Source organism: Neophocaena asiaeorientalis, unplaced genomic scaffold (genome assembly GCF_003031525.2).
Source record: "Neophocaena asiaeorientalis asiaeorientalis breed wild unplaced genomic scaffold, Neophocaena_asiaeorientalis_V1.1 scaffold669, whole genome shotgun sequence".
Classification (NCBI taxonomy): Eukaryota; Metazoa; Chordata; class Mammalia; order Artiodactyla; family Phocoenidae; genus Neophocaena; species Neophocaena asiaeorientalis.
Window position 1 is genome coordinate 1,565,940 of NW_020174694.1, and position 19,967 is coordinate 1,585,906.

The 19,967-nt window shown below is 42.1% G+C and overlaps 1 protein-coding gene across 2 annotated transcripts in view; it reads right to left on the minus strand.

Moving 5' to 3' along the window:
- DLGAP1 (DLG associated protein 1) overlaps window positions 1-19,967 on the minus strand; it is a 321,534-nt gene that overhangs the window by 236,008 nt on the left and 65,559 nt on the right. For both annotated transcript variants that reach the window (XM_024758946.1, XM_024758947.1), the window contains exon 2: window positions 16,790-17,004. In XM_024758946.1, the coding sequence (XP_024614714.1) occupies window positions 16,790-17,004 (215 nt within the window). The remainder of the gene's footprint in view (window positions 1-16,789; window positions 17,005-19,967) is intronic.

The following is a 19,967-nucleotide window of genomic DNA, read 5'->3' on the forward strand; positions in this document are numbered from 1 at the left end:
GGGGGGGTTGTGGGTTGAGACATCTATTCTCTGTAAACGTATCTGTTTCTGTGGTTTTCCGTTGTCTTTTTCCCTCTAGGTTGGTTGGTTTGTTTTAAAGGAAAATTTGTGTCTTGCACATTGGAGACAATAAATACGAGGTTTCTGGATAAAGCATTTCAGATTAGGTGCTTCCATATGTTAGCTCATTTAATCCTCACAATATTCACTTAATTATAATTGAACCATTTTAAAAATGAAAAAAAAAAGACCTTGCACTCAGAGAAGTTAAGTAACTGGTTTAAGGTTGCAGAGCGGTGAAGTGCGGATCTGTACTCGGGTCTGCCTTTCCTCAGTATTTTGTGCCGCTTTTACATCGTCAAGTCTGCGATCTAATTGTCACTAGTGGGCCCCTGAGGAGTGGACATGGCGATGATGGGAGAGGGAAGAAGACAGAGGGGCACGGCCGAGAGAGCTGCCCCTTCTGTGGAGTTTCTTCCCAGCCTTCCTCTGATTCCTGGTACTCTGCCTTTAACAGAGTCCGGGGCAGCCAGCAGACTCAAAGGACAATTGTTATATTTTCAGTATTTTATCATATCGTTGAATGAGTAGAGGTGTTTTTTGCTTTTGTTTTTTAAATAAAGGAGCACAGAAAACATTATTAATGTATTTAAATTATCATTTAGATTTAACGTAGTTACCTCCGGGGCACAGGAAAGGATCAGGAAAGGTGGACAGATGCTCACTACCTTTTTTCCCCCACAATACTCAGCTCAGCTTCTTCCAGTGTTGGTGGTTGCTATGGGCAACTACTTAACCAAACTCAGGGAAGGTCTAGGGTGTTGAGTAATACAGGCATTTAATAGCTTTACCTTATGTTGGGAAAACAAGACAAAACAACCTAAGATTTTTTTACCCTAAGGGTCACTGCTCCCTCCAGCTACTACTAAGTATTTCCTCTATGTAAGATGATAGTTGTTTTTTTCAAAACAGCCAGTGCCAGAGGAGTGGGAAGAAAGATATTAACGTATCTTCCAAACAGCTCAGCCAATCTCAATATATTCAGAAAGGAAAATAAGCTGGAAATTTCTAGCTGTTGATAAAATATCACCATGACTGTCAGTTAAAAACCCAAAACCAAAAATCTACTTCTTTTTACAATGGCCCCTGGATTGTTTTTCCGGTGGTAGGTTGTTTATATTCAAGCCCTGAGTGGCGTAGTCTTAGAACCCAGTCCTGCGTGCAAGGAATTGAAAAAGCAGCCTTTATGATTATACCTTTTGATTTCGGTGGCTGGGAACATATTTCACTTTATATCATGCTTTTTGCTTCCTTTTCATTCTCTTCAAATGATCAAGGGCTTTGAGATCCTAAGACCTCATGTTTATTAAAATAACGTTTAAACTCTTAGCTCATTTACCGCACTCTTGCCCAAGATTTAGAATCGCAATACCAGAGAAAAATAGCTCTTTTTCTTATAACTAAGCCCTTTTTACCTTCTATAGCTTTGCATACAGAATATTCCCCAACAGGGACTCCCCTGGTGGTCCAGTGGTTAAGAATCCGCCTTCCAAAGCAGGGGATGCGGGTTCAATCCCTGGTCGGGGAACTAAGATCCCACATGCCACGGGGCAACTAAGCCCATGCGTTCTAGAGCCCGCATGCCACAACTAGAAAGCCGGCGTGCCCTGGAGCCATGTGCAACACTAGAGAGAAACCTATGTGCTGCAACAAAAGATCCCGCGTGCCGCAACTAAGATCTGATGCAGCCAAATATTAAAATTTTTTAAATATTAAATTTATTTAAATAAATATTAAAAATATTTTTGAAAAAAGAGGGAAGTGGTTACCTAAATTATTATACACACATACGATGGGATACTTTGCAGTTGTTAAAAATAATTTTTAAAAAAATGTTAATCTGTATGCACTTATATAAAACAATGCTTAAGAAACAATTTTTTTTTTTTTTTTGCGGTACGTGGGCCTCTCACTGTTGTGGCCTCTCCCGTTGCGGAGAACAGGCTCCAGACGCTCAGGCTCCGGGCGCTCAGGCTCAGCGGCCATGGCTCACGGGCCCAGCCGCTCTGCGGCATGTGGGATCTTCCCAGACCGGGGCACGAACCCACGTCCCCTGCATCGGCAGGCGGACTCTCAACCACTGCGCCACCAGGGAAGCCCAAGAGATAATTTTAAGTGAAAAGAACAAATTGTAGAATAGGTGTGTGTAAAGAAAGTGTAAATGTGTATATGTAATATATGCATAGTGCGTTTCTGATACACAAGAAATGGTTACAATTCTTACCTCTAAGGAGGGGTAAAAAGGGATTGGAGAGGGAGGGAAGACTTTTATATACTATTAAAACATTCTTTGGTGCTGTTGAAATTTTTACGAGTGTTATTTTTACAATAATAAAAAAGGAAATCTTCCCATTAAACAGAAAGGAGAGGTGTGTAGGCATGGCATTTGTTGTGATGTAGGGTATCACTGTGACAAACAAGAGAAAATAGCAATAAAAAGGGAAATTACCCATTCCTGGTTGACTTTTGATATTTTTATTTACCTGTTTAACTGCATATCACCTCTTCTGCTATCACCCTGGTCTACACTTCTAGCATTTCGTGTCTGGGTCAGTGCAACTTCCTTTACTTGATTTCAAACTCTCTGCATATGACTTGTCTCTGGATTACATCCAGAGGCAGTGTAGTATAGTGGTTCATGGTATGGGCTCTGGATTGAAATCCTGGCTGTGGAGCTCCAATTCTGTACCCTCTGACAGGTCAGTTAACCTCCTGTGTTCCGGTTTCCTCACTGAATAATCCTACTATAATAATTTCTGTCTTATAGGTACCATTAGAATTATCATTTTTTAAAAATTTGTTTTATTGAAGTATAGTTGATTTCAATGTGTTAATTTCTACAGTATAGCAAAGTGATTGTTACACATATATACGTTCTTTTTCATATTCTTTTCCATTACCATTAATATTATTATATGTACTGGCATGTAGGGAGTGCTTCTAGGTGTTAGTCATTATTATCCTTTGAGATCAATTTTTGGGTTAAAATTAAATATACACTACCTATGTGGAAAAGAATCTGAAAAGAAACATATATTTATATATCTGAATCACTTTGCCGTGCAACTGAAACTAACACAACATTGTAAACCAACTATACTTCAATTAAAAACATTAAATACACACTAACAAAAAACACAAATAATAAAAAAAAAACAAAATTAGAGAAAAGCACAAGAAAGAAAATCACCCATAAAGCCTCCCTAAGAAAGAATGAATACTGAGATGTCAGAAAACATCCATCTACATGTAGATACCCGTGAAAATAGTATAGCATAACCTTTCATCTGAATGGGAGAAAAACCCTCCTATAACTGACTTTTCACTCCACACCATACAGGCCATCTTTCTGAAACAAAACATCACTTAATTCCCCTTCTGTCACCAACAATTCACTCTCACTAACTGGATTAAAACACAATGAATTCTCTGGATACTTAAGGATCTTGCTTAGAAAAGTCTTCACTATCTTTCCAAAGACAGTTTCCCATTTTTAAATACTCCTCATGTATCAGTCAGCTTGGTTTCTTTATATTCAGACACCTTTCCCCTCCCCGGTCTGTTACTTCTGAGTAATTATTCAAATTCCAGGCTGAATCCTTTCTGTTTTAGGAAGCCCATCCCTTGCTATTTCTACTTCCTAATCATTTCCTATCTCCTGAACAAATCTAGCACTTATAGTCGGAGGTAACATACATAATGTAATTGTGAAACTTACAAATAAGGATACAAAATAGTTTTCATCACTCTTGGTGGTGTGTAATCAGATAGTTGCAGTACAGACCCAGTTTTATATTTCTCTTGTCTCCCTCAGGGAATGTAGCTGCTGAAAACTTTGATTTCTCTGGAAAGAGTTCTTGGCTGAGCATGAGAATAAAACCTGGGTCCTAAAACTTGCCCAATAATTTTAGCAAGTCACTGATCTTCTCCGGGCCTCCACCTCATTTATAACATAACAGGGTGGGAATCATCTCTAAAGTTCTTTCCAGCTTTGCTTCTAAGATTTTTCTTTCATCTTATCTCAGAATCAAGACTCCATGAAGATAATGTACAGTGGCATAGAGGAAAATGTTTAAAAACTGGCTCTCTGGGAGGAAGAATATCTGATTGGTAGGGTTTGTTGATTTCCGTGGTATAAATATTCCCATCATGGCCAATATCAAGTTACCAGGGTGACAAAACCAAGTGTGGAGTTGGGAGGAGATGTGAAGCCTCGGCTCTCATTGGCCAGTTGGACCCAGACGACACCGCTGAGTGATTCCTTAAAATGAGGAAGTGCACAGTCTCAGGCTTAAAGAACGTAGCCAGTCCTTCTAATCCTTAGCTGCTCTCACTCTGAAACTCTGACACAACCTTTCTTCACTGAGTGGAGGAAACAAGGGAAACAACCAGGGAAAGTGTCCCAGCTTGGCTTTTTAATCCCAGCCTCTCCAGACACGATCTCTAGGACCAGCCCGATCCTCTCAGGTACCTGCACTCACAACCAAGTGTCCATCTTTCTTGAAATCTGGCCCAGGGGTGATGATACCATGGGTGGTGGCAATTTCATAGGCAGTTGGTAACCTGGATCTATGCCTTGAGTTCTCAGCTCTGCTTTTTCTGGGAAGGAGAAGTGGTGCAAAGAACTAAAACAAGTTTCTGAGCTGGAAGTCAGGAATGGTGTCCAGATGGCGAGGACAGTCTTGCTGGGGGAAAAGTGACCAGAGTTCCACTAGGCAGTGGGAGGAAGAAAGCTGGAGTGGAAAGCAGAGCCCGGCTCTACCTCGAGAAGTTCATAATCACGCGAAACCCTTCGATGATCTGTAAAGTGTTGTTTAAAATCAATTCTAAATTCCTTCTGAGGCCATTGGGAGGGTCAAATGAGATGTACTGAAAACACTTGGTAAATTGTTATCTACAATTATTTATCCTGAGAAATAGGCTTGGAAGCAAATTAAGATATTCCTAGTTAGCAGGATAGATGAGCAAATATATATCCTCCTCATTGGCTTATTTGGGTTCACAGATAAGTTGGACAGGGTGCGAAGCAGTTGCCTCAATCACTGAAGAGAACCCTTCTCCAATTCCAAAAGGAGTAGTTAAGGCTGATTTGTTACATCCACTCCCCTCCTCTTCCCAGAACTAGAAAGGACAGGATTCCCCAGATGAACTGAGGGAAATGTGCCCATGTTCAGCGTGGATGACAGTACGAGGCATGGCTGCATCATATTTTTAACAGGGTAATGTGTACCTGCCAGGCTGAGCTTCCAGCCTCCAGGTGGGCTGACGATGCTCAGCGGGGTTGGGAAAGAACAGGGAGCTTTCTGAGAACCACAGATTCAGAGGCGGAGGGAGGGTGAAGAGTCTGAGCGAGCAGAGACACAGCCAAAGGGTGGAGGGCAGATGTGAGATCACAGTTCATCTCAGCAGTTACAGGTGAAAGCTACTCCCGGAAGCTGTCGATCAAGGCCCTGTAAGCAGGTAGGGACGGTGTAATGGTGAGTTAGCATTGTTTGCATCTCCTTGGGATTGCGCCAAGGGCTTCACAACCAGCTTTATTTTATTTTTGGCCGCACCGTGCATCACGTGGGATCTTAGTTCCCCGACCAGGGATCGAACCCGCGCTGCCGTGGAAGCGCAGAGTCCGCGCTGCCGTGGAGGTGCAGAGTCTTAACCGCTGGAGCGCCAGGGAAGTCCCCACAATCATCTTCAGATAGCATCGGAACCCCCTTTGGCATGGGGAACGGAGGAAATAGGCAAGCGTGTGAGAAGGCTGTAATTACCGTGAGAAAGGTTTCAACACAGCGCTTCCGGAGTTCTTAGGAGGAAGAAATAACAGCCAACAGGGAGAGGTTAAATTTAAGAGGAAGATTGAAAAGAATGGGGACTTCCTTCTACTCTTCTCCACCATTAGACTGTAAGTTCTAATATACTAGGAACCCTGACTACTGATATATCCCAGTGCTTAGCTCATAGTAGTAGGTGGCCAACGATAATAATGATGATGTAATAGCTAACATAAATGGGGCACTGACCATGCTAGGCACTGTCCTAGGAGTTTCACATATGCTACCTTTCCCAAGCTTCACAATTACTCTTGAGGTAGGAAATATTACCATCCCTGTGTAACGGGTGAGGAAGTTGAGATTCAGAATTGGTTAAATAATTTTCCCACAGTAACCCATCTAGAAGTGACAGAGCTATGGTTTTGAACCCAGATAATCTCGCCTCAGAGCCTGCACTCTTGAGCAACATGCTATCGTGAGCCTTTTTTGAGTGAACAGATGGAGAGGAGACGGCATTCCTGGCGTATAGGGTGGGGAGCGGCATAAACAAAGGCTTTGAGGACCATTACTGCTGTTCATCATGTACATCCAGCTCTCCGTTTCTGGGCACGTGGCAATGCTGCACTTCTCTGCCTCTCTGAAATTCGTGTGGTCATGTAGGTGGCTTTAGCAATGAAATGTGAACACAAGCGATGTGCATCACGTCCAGGAAATAGTGCCCTATTCACTGCATCCTCTTTCTCTGATTCAATAACCAGGGGAGCACTGGTTGAGATATACCTTCAGATATACTTTCTGGGTATCTAAGTGAATACAGTGAACAGAGCCTCCTGCCAACTCATGATGGACACAAGAAATTGTGTCCAAGAAATAAACTTGTAAGCAAGAAATAAGCTTTGGCAATTTGGGGTTGTTTATTAACAGAGCTTAACCTGGCCTGTCCTAGATTGTATATAAGTTAGTACTAGAAATTGGGTTCTCATGTAACAACAGCAACAACAAAGTAACCTAAAATATGTGGCTATGGTTATAGGGTTTGGTGACAGGAAGCAAGATAACTATGAGTCTGGAAACACACTGATCCATGTTATACAGTGGTGAGTCATTTGGTAAATTGTTGTCTGTAACAACTAGGAAGGTAGATGATGTAACAAATGAACGCGTAACTCTAGGGGAAGTAGTTGCAAAACACATTGTTAATAAAATGTGTTGATTGCTCTTGGCAGCCTTCAACAAGGTGTTATGTACTTTGAAATAAACTCAGAAAAGAATTGGTTAAATACAAGTAGTAATGAAAGGGAATAAGAAGAGTCTAGGGGCTTCCCTGGTGGCACGGTGGTTGAGAATCTGCCTGCTAATGCAGGGGACACGGGTTCGAGCCCTGGTCTCGTGGGAGGATCCCACATGCCGCGGAGCAACTACGCCCGTGAGCCACAAGTACTGAGCCTGCGCGTCTGGAGCCTGTGCTCCGCGACAAGAGAGGCCGCGATAGTGAGAGGCCCGCGCACCGCAATTAAGAGTGGCCCCCGCTTGCCACAACTAGAGAAAGCCCTCGCACAGAAAGGAAGACCCAACACAGCAAAAATAAATAATTAATAAACTCCTACCCCCAACATCTTAAAAAAAGGGTCTAGACATTTGTGGACTTGTGGGATTGGAAGAAGCAACTGATCTCAAGCCGATTTGTAAAAGGTAAACCCAAGAACGCCTTTGAGTAAAGAAGACATGATGAAAACCACCCTGTGTGGCAACGTGCAAATCAAGGACATGGCCCCCTCACTCCATTATTAATGCTTCTGAATGGAGTCAGATGATTTAGAATGAAGATACAGTTAAGTGAATCTTTTTGATTAGATTAAAATGCTTCAGGGAAGAGCGGCTAATAAGTTGATAAGCTGAGAGTATCTGAGATAGAGAGAGGCATCAGGGTAGGAAGGCAAACAAATAGAGCAAAAATGGCCATTGCATCTCCAAGGGTTCTGTGTGATGGTTGCTACGTGGAACTCACTGGAACCAATAGGTAAGAAGTTGATCATGGTCGTGAGAGAGCCGTACTTCCCAAAGCGTCACAAGCCCAAATTAAAAGACACAGCAGTGAGAGGCGTCCTAAAATGTCTCTTGGCTTCAAGGAGAGCATGTTCCCTGATGTGTACTTTGGATATGGTCATGGAGGATAATAGGAATGGAACAGTGTCCCAGGGAGCTGGATGACACGGGGGACAAAGACCAGAGAAGTTGCTCCAGGGAGCAGAATGCAGCCGAATCAAGAAACATTCCCTCCCCCAGAGTTGACAGCATCCTACCCAGTGGGGATTTCAGAATTGCTATGGACCAGTGACTACTGTTAGCTCCCATCTCCTTTTTGAATGGGAATGTTTACTGTGGATGGTTTGACCTTCTCCTGTCGTTATGTATGGGGTGTGTGGGAGGCAAATCATTTATCGTTTTGAGTCTGCAGGTCTCCAGATGCAGAGGATCCACATCTGGACCAGATGTAGCTATTATAGTGCATCATCCCCTGCTTTACAGGCTATCACACATCACCCACAGACCACACATTTTGAGGTTGACGGGGCTATGATAGGACCAGGGCAGGGCTTTTGGGTTTTCTCCCCTCGATGGTGGTGGGGCATGAATATATTTTGCTTGTGGGAGAGACAGTAAGCCAAAAATTTTGTGTCCAGACAGACTTTGATAGTCATTGGTGCTGTTTGCCAAATATTGTTTTGTGCATCCATGTCCTGGGCACATGGTAAGATTGCCTTTGTTGCCCTCTTTGAAGATAGACGTTGCCACGTCACTAGCTTTTGCCTGTAAACGGGAACAGAGGGGACCTGTCCCACTTGCGAGAGGAAGCGTTAAGACCCTGTGCTCGTGCCCTGCCTTGGTGACTCTGGGAGCCTTTGTTGATGTTTTGTATCCATAACTTGGTCCTGGGTGACCAAGGTGAGCAGAGTTCCCTACTGACCCAAGATGGTCAGGTAACATGAGCAAGACATAAAGTTCTGTTGTTAGAAGCCTCTCTGATTTAGGGGTTGTTTTTTAGTCCCAGTATAATGTAGCCTATCCCAACTAGGACAGGCCTGAAGCCAGCGAAAAAGAACAATTAGGAGCTCCGTTTGATAGAAGCACAGAATCCTTGTAAGAGGAAAGCAGGGAAGAAGATCTCAAAGGAGCAAGAAACTCTGAACGCTGCTGGGGACCATGTGAAGAGACACATGGGGTTCAGAAATGATTTTGCGGTGACCTGGTAGAAAGTCTCTGGGAAGAGTGGTTGCCGAGAGAGGCTAGAGGCAGCTAGACAAACCGGTCCATTGCAGTCATCCACGTGAGTGAAGGGAAGCCCTAACGCCTGAGGAGGTGAGAGGTGAACCACAACGTTTCAAGACTGAAGTTAGGAAAATGGTAATTTAGTTGATTGAAGCAGAAGAGGCAGGAAGAGAAGTGATGTACTTACGAAGCAGTGAATTATGTGGGCACCTTGAAATCTCAGCTTCCTGCATGCTTATCTTAAAAATATAGGATCAGTGTACATGATAAGACTTAGACTCCACAGGCTGGAAAAATCTGATACAGAGGTTTGGTGTGTTCCACCCAAATTTCCAAGCAGAGTTATCAATGTGCTCAGAGAAAGGGAGTTCAGGTTGTTTTAAAAGATGCCTGGGAAAGTTGCTCTCAAAATTCCCAAATTAATTTATGCAATAATTAAAAACTTGGCAGTTAGGAGTTCCTCCCTGCAGTTAACCTGAATTCCTTTGGCTGCAGTGTTGATCTCATTTCTTTCTGTTTTATAGGGATGTTGATGGTTTTGTCATTCATATGCATCCTCTGTAAAGGTATGTGTACTTGGGACTTACGCCCAGCCTCCCTCAAAAAGGATGAGAGGCGGCTTCTAATACATCTGCCTAGGGGTCCTTTTCAAGGAGCTGTTTTCATTCCTGCCATCTGAGGCCCATGAGATTGCCTTAATGATATAAAATGACAGCAAAGCTAATAACTGGAACTATCCTGACAAAATAGTAAACTGTAAAAAAAAAAAAAAAAAAAAAAAAAAAAAAAAAAAAAAAAAAAAAAAAAAAATCCCAAAACAACAACAACAAAACCCTCCCCGTGCCAGGTAGATTTTTCTGATCAGAGAAAAATTCTGAACAAAATGATCAACTTTAGTACTAACAGCCTCTGAATTTTAATTCCTTTCATTTCGACTGTGCCTGCCTTTGCCATTTTTAGATTTGAGAGTATATCCAGCTATATATATATATTTACTCCTACTTGACCCTGGAAAACCAGATTTTAGTAAAGCATTTAATAAATTTATTGAAACCAAGGTGTACATGCCTCACACAGTACTTTAATATTAAAGGTGCTGAATAAATGTTTGTTACATGAATAAATGAGTGAGTGAAACACGAATAAGATTTCTATTATTAGTGTGTTCTTTATACCTGGTTGTCTGCACTTTTAACAGGGAACACAGATATGAAATTGAGGGAATGGTTGCAAACAGATGGGCAAAGGAAAGGAGTTTTAACACTCTTTGCAAACAGAAGTCTACCTGGCAGGATAGTAAGTAGTATAGCCTAAAAGGAGTGAGGACTTTTCGTTTCCAGAACCCTCTTTGGGGTCTTCCCTTGCCCCCATCTCTCCACTGTCTCTAGGGCCTTGTTGACACTGCCACACCTGGCCGGGGCATGTGAGGAAGGCCCAGCTGACACACTGTAGAGACACAGAGCACACACAGGCCCCGGGTTTGCTACTACACTTGTCCCGACCAGGCTGAACCCAGGCTCCCAAGAGCCCATCATTTCTCCCCATGACCCCATCAGCCAATGCCTACTTAACTCTTAATCTCCTCAATCCTTTGGTCGTTTGATCTTTCCTTTCTTTACCCCAGGCCAAGCCTGAGTCAAGATGTTCTCAAGGCCCTTCCTGTTTCAGCTGCATGTCTGCCTGCTTGCACTTCCAGGTCAGAACTTATTTCACTGCAGCCTCTGACATCCCCCTCAAATCTGCTCTGAATTCTCCATATCTGCCTGAATGGCTCCTTTTCCTGGGCACCCAGTTGTTCTTCCTTTTCTCTTCCATTTTGGACCCTCTTTCATATCTTTTGCTCATCTCTGCAGTCTCGGTGAGTCCATCATTCCAACCAGCTTTTTATTCTTTCTGCTTTCAACCGCTGGCCTCATATCTTAGTTGACATGTAACCTTGGACAAGTTATTTAATCTCCCTAAGACAGAGATTCCTCATTTGTAAAGTGGGGAAAATCTCATGTATGCAGTTATGGTGATTCAACAATCAAAACAAAGCAAGACACAGAAATGTAAGCCCTGAGCACTCATTCAGGCACTTAGAACCTCATTAAAACTGAAATCTCTCTCCTGTGTTTTAAACTTTCCATTCCTTCTCTCTAAAAGGCATCTGAATTTCCTTTCATTCCTTCACCTTCCTCAAAGACACACGGACAATTCGTTGCTCTCTGAGGTTGTGATCATTGCAGGGACAGTGCAACCAATGCAGGCTCCTTTCCAAAATGGTCTTTGCTAAAGAGCAAGAGACTAGGATACAGACTATGATACTCACACGCCCATCTCATTTGGAGGAGGGTATTCACACCCCAAAGAGAGACCTATTTTTTTTAAGCTGGGCATGGTGACAGAGGCTGAATATAATAGGCAATTTCTTGTACCAGCGGTTTTGCTTGTTTATTTTGTCTTTTAACCAGGCTTTTTTTTTCTAGCAGTGGGTTGAAAGGTATTTAGATAATTTGTCTATGAGTAAATGAATGAGTTTCCCTGTTTTAAACTTTGTCCCATTTCTTCTTATTTTGGGGGGGAGGGGTTGGGAGGATAGAGGATATAAGAAGACAGTGTTATGGTTGGGAAAGATGGGAAACTATCCTGAGTTGATGTCACAGAGGACGTAAACTCACAATTTTGTAGTGTTGGGTTATGCTAGTCCGTTCGTCCTCCCATTGGAAGGGGCATCTGCCGCTACATGTTACAGTTACTGAGGGACAGGAGCGGAATATCAAAGTATTTGGGGAAAACAGACAACAAAGGAAAACAGAGGCATTTCCCTCCACTTAAGACAAAGAAGGAAAGATGTACGTGGCTACGTTCTTCAATATGGTTCACATCCTTAGGAAAAAAAAAATCGCCATGCTTCCATCTTCATAGCCCATGCCCCCTCCTTTTTCTGGGAAGAGAAGGAATACAGGAAGCTGTAGGTGGGTGGGAGGGGCATGTGGAATGTGAAGAAATAGCAGAGGACGTAGTGTGACTAGAGAGAAAAAAGGGAGAAGGAAACTTCTGCATAGATAAGCAAAACAAGACACTCCAGCAAGAGGCTACAGTTTTGGGTTCCTGATGTAGAACTGACTCATTTTAAATCTCCAGAATTAAAGCTGAAGGAGAACAACCCCATCTGTCTCTTCTCAAATTATTTCATTTACCAATACTACCTTCTTTTGTCTTCAGACTGTGAACTGCCAGTGCTTTGTGCTTCATCCTTATAATTATACACATTAGTGCTGAAAGTTTCTTCAGAGACCGTGTAGACGAGGGATAGCACCTTGTGTCATGGCTGGTCAATGAGAAGTGTGGTTGAAGCTCTGTGTTGAGAAGGGATCCGAGGCCCAGTCTGTACTCCGTTGGGAGGGTGCCGGGATCCATTAATTCTGGGATCAGCTAATGCTGTCTGCACGGGGCTGGGGTGGGGCTGAGAGGGAGTAATCTAAGTGGCACCATCCAAGCTAAGAGCATGAGACTCTCATTTAATTTGGGAGGGGGGTGGTGGGACTCAGAGACATCAAACCAGTTGCCAAAAGCCACAGAGCTATTTATTTTTTTTTAAAAGTTTCAGGATTAGAAAAAGAATGATGATTTTGAAGGTTAACCATCCTGAAAATAAATTAACATTTAGGATTGAAAATAAATCTTCCTGAAGCCTTCTGTTATATACATTATCCACATTGCTGGGAGCTCTGATGGGTCCTCTCCAGAGCCAAGCATGCACAAAAGCCTGGGGCCCATCTCACCGATTTCAGAGGAGTTTCAAAGTCTATAATATCAGAGGCTGACTATTTCTTCCAGGAGAAATTTTTTCTTAGTGCTTGGATGAAGGGATAAAGAACTACGAAGAGATTTAATGTGTTATTTGCTTAGGATCATGGACATTTATTTGAATTTAACTTTAGAATCTTTTACATGACAGATCACTTAACATCATTTTTTAAAAGTTCTTTTTACAGTCTATTGAATAGAAGTCCACGATGGGATTTGGACATGGCTTTAACTAATCATGGAAGCAGACAGGAGTCTCCTTTCCAGAATAAATAGCATATTATAGCAAATCCAAGTAAAAGACTTAAATCCCTCATCAGAGCCAAGCTGTGGTGACCTGCTTTGAGGAAACTTGGGCCTCCAAACCTCTCTCCTACTTGCCTGAGAATTTGCTATTAAACATTCAAAAGTTCTTTTTGAAAATACTAATATTCCTGGGTGATATGCCATTTCAAATACGTTGTTAGTTAATAATGAAGAAAGAAGGAAAAGCTAGCAGTGAGGGGAAGGGATTTGTTACTATCTGTGGGAGAAGAGAAGGGAGTGGGAGAGATGATGGTCCCCAGAGAGTAGCTACAGAAGTTTTGCAGCCCAAAGATGGAGTTCATTGTCTCAAGACTCCTTCTGGCTCCGGAATGTTCAACTGACCTTAGGCCTTAGCTACCTGAAGACACAATCATTGACATTAAGTAGCTGAAGAAAACTAGCCTCAGAAATAAGCTCTCAAGATGCCTTTGGAAAACAGAAAAGAAAGAAGAAAAACAATGTAAGAAAGTGTAGGAGTGCCTCTTCTCCAACATTCCTGAGAGAAGATGGGAGTTGAAAACCTCAAACAAAATGTTTGCCCCATCTCACTTGGCTAATTTTAGTTATCTTGGTTCATGGCTATGATTCATCCCTAAAGCTGTGAATTGCTGTGGAGGAAGGAGGGAAAAAAATGGACTTAAATGTCAAAGAAGTAGGAACAAAAATATAGTTTTCTTTTTTGGGGAACTAGAATTCCAGGATACGGGGATCTTTTTTCTTATGAGGGATGGAATGCTTCGAACTAGAAAAATAATGAGCTCCAGTCAAAACATCGTCAAGAAAGAAAAGAATGGATTATGAGTTATGTCATGTCCGAATTTTTGCTTTCCTAGTGTATTCCCCTTCTTTCCCTTGTGTACCTCTTGAAATCTCATTAAACTAGACATCACTAAGACACCTATGTTGTTGAGTATGATGGAAGCGTAATACGTGGACCGTAAGCGGAAAGGGAGCTCCTGGAGCAGATGAGGGAGAAATGAATGGAGACAAACAGACTATGACAAATAAGTCTGGGGGAGGTGACGGTAGCACAGGGAAGAAAGGCGTGTGTGAATGACGGTGAGCTGTTGTCTTGCCTACTAAAGAACAGAGGGTGACAGAGATGGTTTGGTGAAACTCCATCCTTAGAAAAGAAAAAACGTTTTTCAGTGTAGTAGGTGTGTCCCCTAGTAAATTGGGTACCATTTGGAATTTCCATAGGTTTGGAGGAAGAAAAGCACAGTCACGACTCTAATACTCAGGTACCTGACCTTTCTACCACCAGTTTAGCCACTATCTGTGTGTTCACCTTTTTCTGCTCTTCAAACTTCTGAACAGTAAAAAAATATATATAGGATGGTTGTAAAAACAGGCTCCGGGACATTGAAGGAAGATAACATCAGGTGGAAGCAAAATGAAAGAGTTCCAGTGACTTCAGAGCAGATTCCCCACAGCCCTGAAGCTAATAAGGAGATGGGTCCAAGACTCAATGGTGAAAGTTGACTTCTGTACCTCCCCTGTCCTCAGCCTCCTTAGAGCACTCCCCACACGCTCCCCTGTGGCTCTGCTCTTTTCTGTTCTCCTCGGCCCTGGTAGGACTCGAGCAGCAGGACTCATTGTATCTCATCCCCCACAACCCAAAGCGTCATGCATCTGATGTGACATGCATCCCAACAGGTAAATGAATGGGATATAAAGGGGGTGGAAGGGACTCTGGAAGTTGCAGAATCCCACTGCTTGGTTTGCATTTGAGGATACTGAGATCTTGAGGGTCCAAGTGAATTTCTTGCCCAAAGCATCCCCGTCTTTTTGCATCTTCTAGAAGATGTCAGTTAACACCACGGCTGTGACTACCTTTAATTGCCTCTAGGGGAGAGATATTCTAAAGTTCACAGAAGATACTTCCCAGAAGTCTCCTTGGCCCACCTCGGCCCACTGCCATTATTACAAATCCAGTTCTTTTCAGACTGGCTCAGTTCTTTTCTGAGCCTCTGTGAGGGGTGCCACAGTGCAGTGAAGACCCGATTGTATTTTCCATTTCTGTGATCAACTGTTACCTTGTGTGGCAGGGTTAGGGGTTACATTGTATTTTCCACACTGATACGTCAAAGTCCTAAATTTAATACCTGTGAACATGACCTTATCTGGAAATAGGGTCTTTGCAGATTTAATCAAGTTAAAAATGAGGTCATTATTGATCCAATATGACTGACATCATAAGAAGACAACCACACGAAGACACGGAAAGTAGAAGGCCAGGTGACCACAGAGGCAGAAATCAAAGTGCCGTAGTTGCGAGCCAAGTAATGCCAGGGGTGGCCGGACACAGCCAGAAGCTAGGAAGAGGCAACGAGGGATTATTCTTTCCAGGCTTCAGAAGGAGCGTGGCCCTGACAATACCTTGATTTCAGACTTCCAGCTTCCAGAACTGTGAGATAATAAATCTGTACTGTTTCAAGTTCATGGTACTTGGTCATGGCAACACTAGGAAACTATCACCTGCAGTAATAAAGGCAAAGAGGAAGGGTAACCAGAAGCCGAAGGAAAGAAAGAGCTGCTTTTCTTGGGTTGGTTTACTAATGTCATGGGTATTCATTTTTCATTGAACTGATCCACAGTGGTTCCACACGATCCTCTGAAAAAAGGTTCATGAGGAGACCCTCTCTGTCACTTCTTTAAAATATATTATGATATATTGATAGTTTGCTATTTGAATACATTTCCATGATAGAAGTCAGCTGTTTTTTTAGTATTCTGGGTTTTAATAATCTAGTTTCTTCTCCTCAATCTGATGGATTTGGTCTTTTTTCTGTTTTATTTACTTTGCCTTTTAATATTTTATTTTGTAATGCAATATAAATGCACGGATAGTAATATGTATTTCCTCAAAATATGGAATCAAAGGCACTTAAAAATACTAATTACCCATAATCCTTTTTTCTCCAGAAATAATATTAACAATTAAATCAGGCCTTACAATGATCAGTTTCAGTAGGTTCTTTTGTAATGCTGTTCTCTGTTTACACATAGCACAAACCGAAGTAAGGACTACTTAGAACCATATTTTTCAAAACAAAAAAAAATCTTAAGGTCTTACAAATTATAATATGCATCGAGTGTCCAAGTTTAAAAACATCTGTCAAGAATTTTCACATATTACCCAATTTTTAAGCATAGCCACATTCTATAACCTTCTCCAAGATAATCTACTCTATTTTATTACTCAATCATCTGAAAAATTCAAGAGTTTTTTAAGGAAGCATTGCCCCATAGATTCAGTGGCTAAACAACATCCAAGAGTGGGGATACACAGATATCCTCATTGGTCAGAAATCTTAATTCTTTTTAGAGGCCATTCTGGATCGTTGCAAACTCTTTTGGAAGGTTGGGGGTTCAGCTTATGCTCTATGCAGGGCGCAGCTGGATGCCTGTGTCTTTGAAGGCACTGGGATGTATGAGTCGGACCCAAGGTCATAATCAATAGAACATTCAGTACCGCACAGTGCTACATCTGTGGGGTGTTTTCTGCCCCATTTACGCTAGAAGTTGCAAGATCGGATTGTAGGTGATTATACAGGGGGCTGGGCTACCGGAAGTAGAGCGTCGGAAACACTTACTTGAGTGTGGTGAGTTCTGTAAGGGATGGCTGAGTAGCCTTGAGATAGCTTTCCCTTCGCGCAGCAACTTTGGGAGAAGGCTTGGGGCTGGTGTCCGAGTCCCCGCTGTCTTCATCTCCCATGGCCTTGATGTAGCTGCCGCTCCGCATTCTACGGCAGGGAATTTCATCATCTTTACCTCGAGGGGTGTACCCTGTCCATTCATCCTGAGGGACCTATGCAGATACAAAACAGATAGTTCATGCTTTATAAAAGTCTATCTTCTTCTTTTCTTTCCTGACTGTGAATATGGGTAATACGGGTAATTATGTAAAACTTTAGACATTAACTTTTCAACAATAGTGTTTTACCATAATTGGTCTGAAAATATTTTGAATACATGCAAATCTATGTCTCAAGCTTTGAAAGAACCTGGGTACTAGGAAAAAGTATAACCATTTGATTCACGTCTCCGTTTTCTCACGCTGAAAATAATTGCCAGGCGTACGGATGCCGTTGGAAAGCGGTTTTATTAGAGCTTTTCAATGGTTTGTTTTCAGTTGTTATTTAAAATTCAGGAATGTTTCTCTTTTACCTTCCCTGCATCTTCCATCTCTAGCATATTGTATCCATAGTGCTTCCTCCTAAACTACACCAGATGCATTCGTTCCCCAAGCACCGGTTCTTTCTGAATCCTCTTAATTTGGATTTAGCCTCCATAGAGTGCTCGAAACACTCTTTGAAGGTTTCCAACGATCTCATGAAAGCTAGTGGCACTTTCTTAACTGAAATTTTTCTTGGCCTCTTCACACACAGACACACACACACACACACACACACACACTCAAAACACCTCTTAAGAGTCTCTCCCCTTTTGGCTTTCTGGTTACTCTACTTACCTGAGTTACCCACTACTTATCTGGATTGTTCTTTCCCTCTAGCTTTGCCGGATCCTGCTCCAAGTCCCTAATTGTGGGGACCCCTCAAGACAACGTTCTCAGCACGCTGTTCGTTTTCCTTTCTACAATCATTTCCTTTGAGTTCAGCAGGGTACCACACTGTGCTACAGAGGGCTTCTTTCTGACCTTATTTTCAGTTCTTAGATTCCCCAGTTCAACATGGACCCAACCTAGGGTCTCATATCTCCTCCATTTGGTAAAAGAAATGCACAATAACGGCCACTCTTCGTGTCCATTAAGAAGTAACAAACATCCTACGTACTGTGCACAGAACACTGTACAGGGCTTAATTAAAAGAGACCAGAAAATGGGGAGGCTGGTTCTTGCTCTCAGCAAGCTGATAACAGAGATGAGAAGACAGAGCATACAAAAATTTGGCAACAGTTCCAAGTCAACGTGTTAGCAAGTTTCAGATGTGGTGCCGTAGATGGGCTATGCACTAAGGAGACACTAGGAACAGGAGTTATCAGTAATGGTGATAGGGAAGGAGGATCCAGGAAGGACTCCCGAGAACTGGCCAGGTTTGCACTGAGAAGGTAAAAAGGTATTGGCTATTTTCATGCTAACTATTCACTGATTATCCATTAAATAATGCCATGTTTCATTATTAACATTTAACTAGGCTAAGAAATTTGCTTATAGGATCTTGTTTCATTGATACAACACCTCTGTGTATTTTTCTGTATTTCTCGGATGAGAAGCAGAAGCTCAGGGAGCTTAAGAAATTTGCCAAAGAACACATAACTAATAAATGGCAGCACTAGGGTCCAAAGCATTTTTGGTTTAACTCAAAGATAAGTGTTTACTTAATCTAAAATTTATGATTAATAACATACAAATTTTAAATCTAAAGTGTTAACTGTCCACAATGATACACACACAGAGTAGACACAGATTTTTAAACATTATCGGTTCTAGGAACTGAGAACAGACATTCCACCGAAAGCACTATGCTTTCCTCCTTAATTTATACATTTATCTATATAATTTGAAAACGTATATCTAGAAACATCAGACTGAAGAGATGCTACTATTCCTGGACCTGAAAACAGTGGTTTGTAGGTTCTAATGCTGAAAACTACCAATAAAGTTTGGTTAAGCTTCACTATGCAGCTTGTTTTATTTAACAAGCTCTTAAATCATGCTTCCTATGTGCAGGCACTGTTCTAAAGGCTTTATACAGGTTAACTCATTTGATCCACACAGCTAAGGGCACTATTATTATCCCCATTTTACAAATGAGGAACCTGAGGTTATGTAACTCGCCCGACATCCCAGCTACAAAGGGGCAGAGTTCCAGCCCAGCAGCTCCTGGGGTCTTGCCATGACCATATTTGATGCTGTCTCTCTCTGTATGATCTTGTGGCACCTATAGAACTGAACAACTATAGTCCCATGACACCTTTGTCATCCGTCACGTCTGATCCATTTGCCATTTATTAATTATGGTAGTAGCAATGTAGAGTTTTTGCTTTTTTAGCTAAAAACCCATCCACATCACCATAGCAACAGGGAGACTTCTTAGGGAAATTATAAATGCTGAGAACAGTCTTGTTTTCCTTCCATTGGCAGGTGAGTCACTGCAAAGATAGGATCATACTCAGAACCTTCATTATTGGCTCAGTAATTGCATCTTATAAATTAAGTTGGTACAGCTGAGGGTCACAGAGGAGGCAGCCAATGCTTGCCATTTCTCAGTACTGATGCACAGCTCATAAGTGTCGCTCTCTGAACTATGTCAGAGACCAATGACAACTTATAAGCTCATAATGTTTATGAAACAAAACACGGCAAATTTTTATTTAGGTGTTTTGTTTTTTTCAAAGTTAGTTTATGGTAGAAACTTGGTCTTATACTAGAAACAGGCTGCAACTGTTGCTAAGGGAACCAGCCGGGAAGTATTTAATGTGTATATGTTTCAATTAAACATATTTTTCAAATGATATCAGCTAAGAAGTTTATGGAAGTGATTTGCTTTGGAATGGGTTTTAAAAATCAATACATTAGGGCTTCCCTGGTGGCGCAGTGGTTGAGAGTCCGCCTGCTGATGCAGGGGACATGGGTTCGTGCCCTGGTCTGGGAAGATCCCACATGCCGTGGAGCGGCTGGGCCCATGAGCCATGGCTGCTGAGCCTGTGTGTCTGGAGCCTGTGCTCCGCAGCGGGAGAGGCCACAAGAGTGAGAGGCCCGCGTACCGCAAAAAAAAAAAAAAAAAAAAAAAAAAAAAACAAATTTTTCTT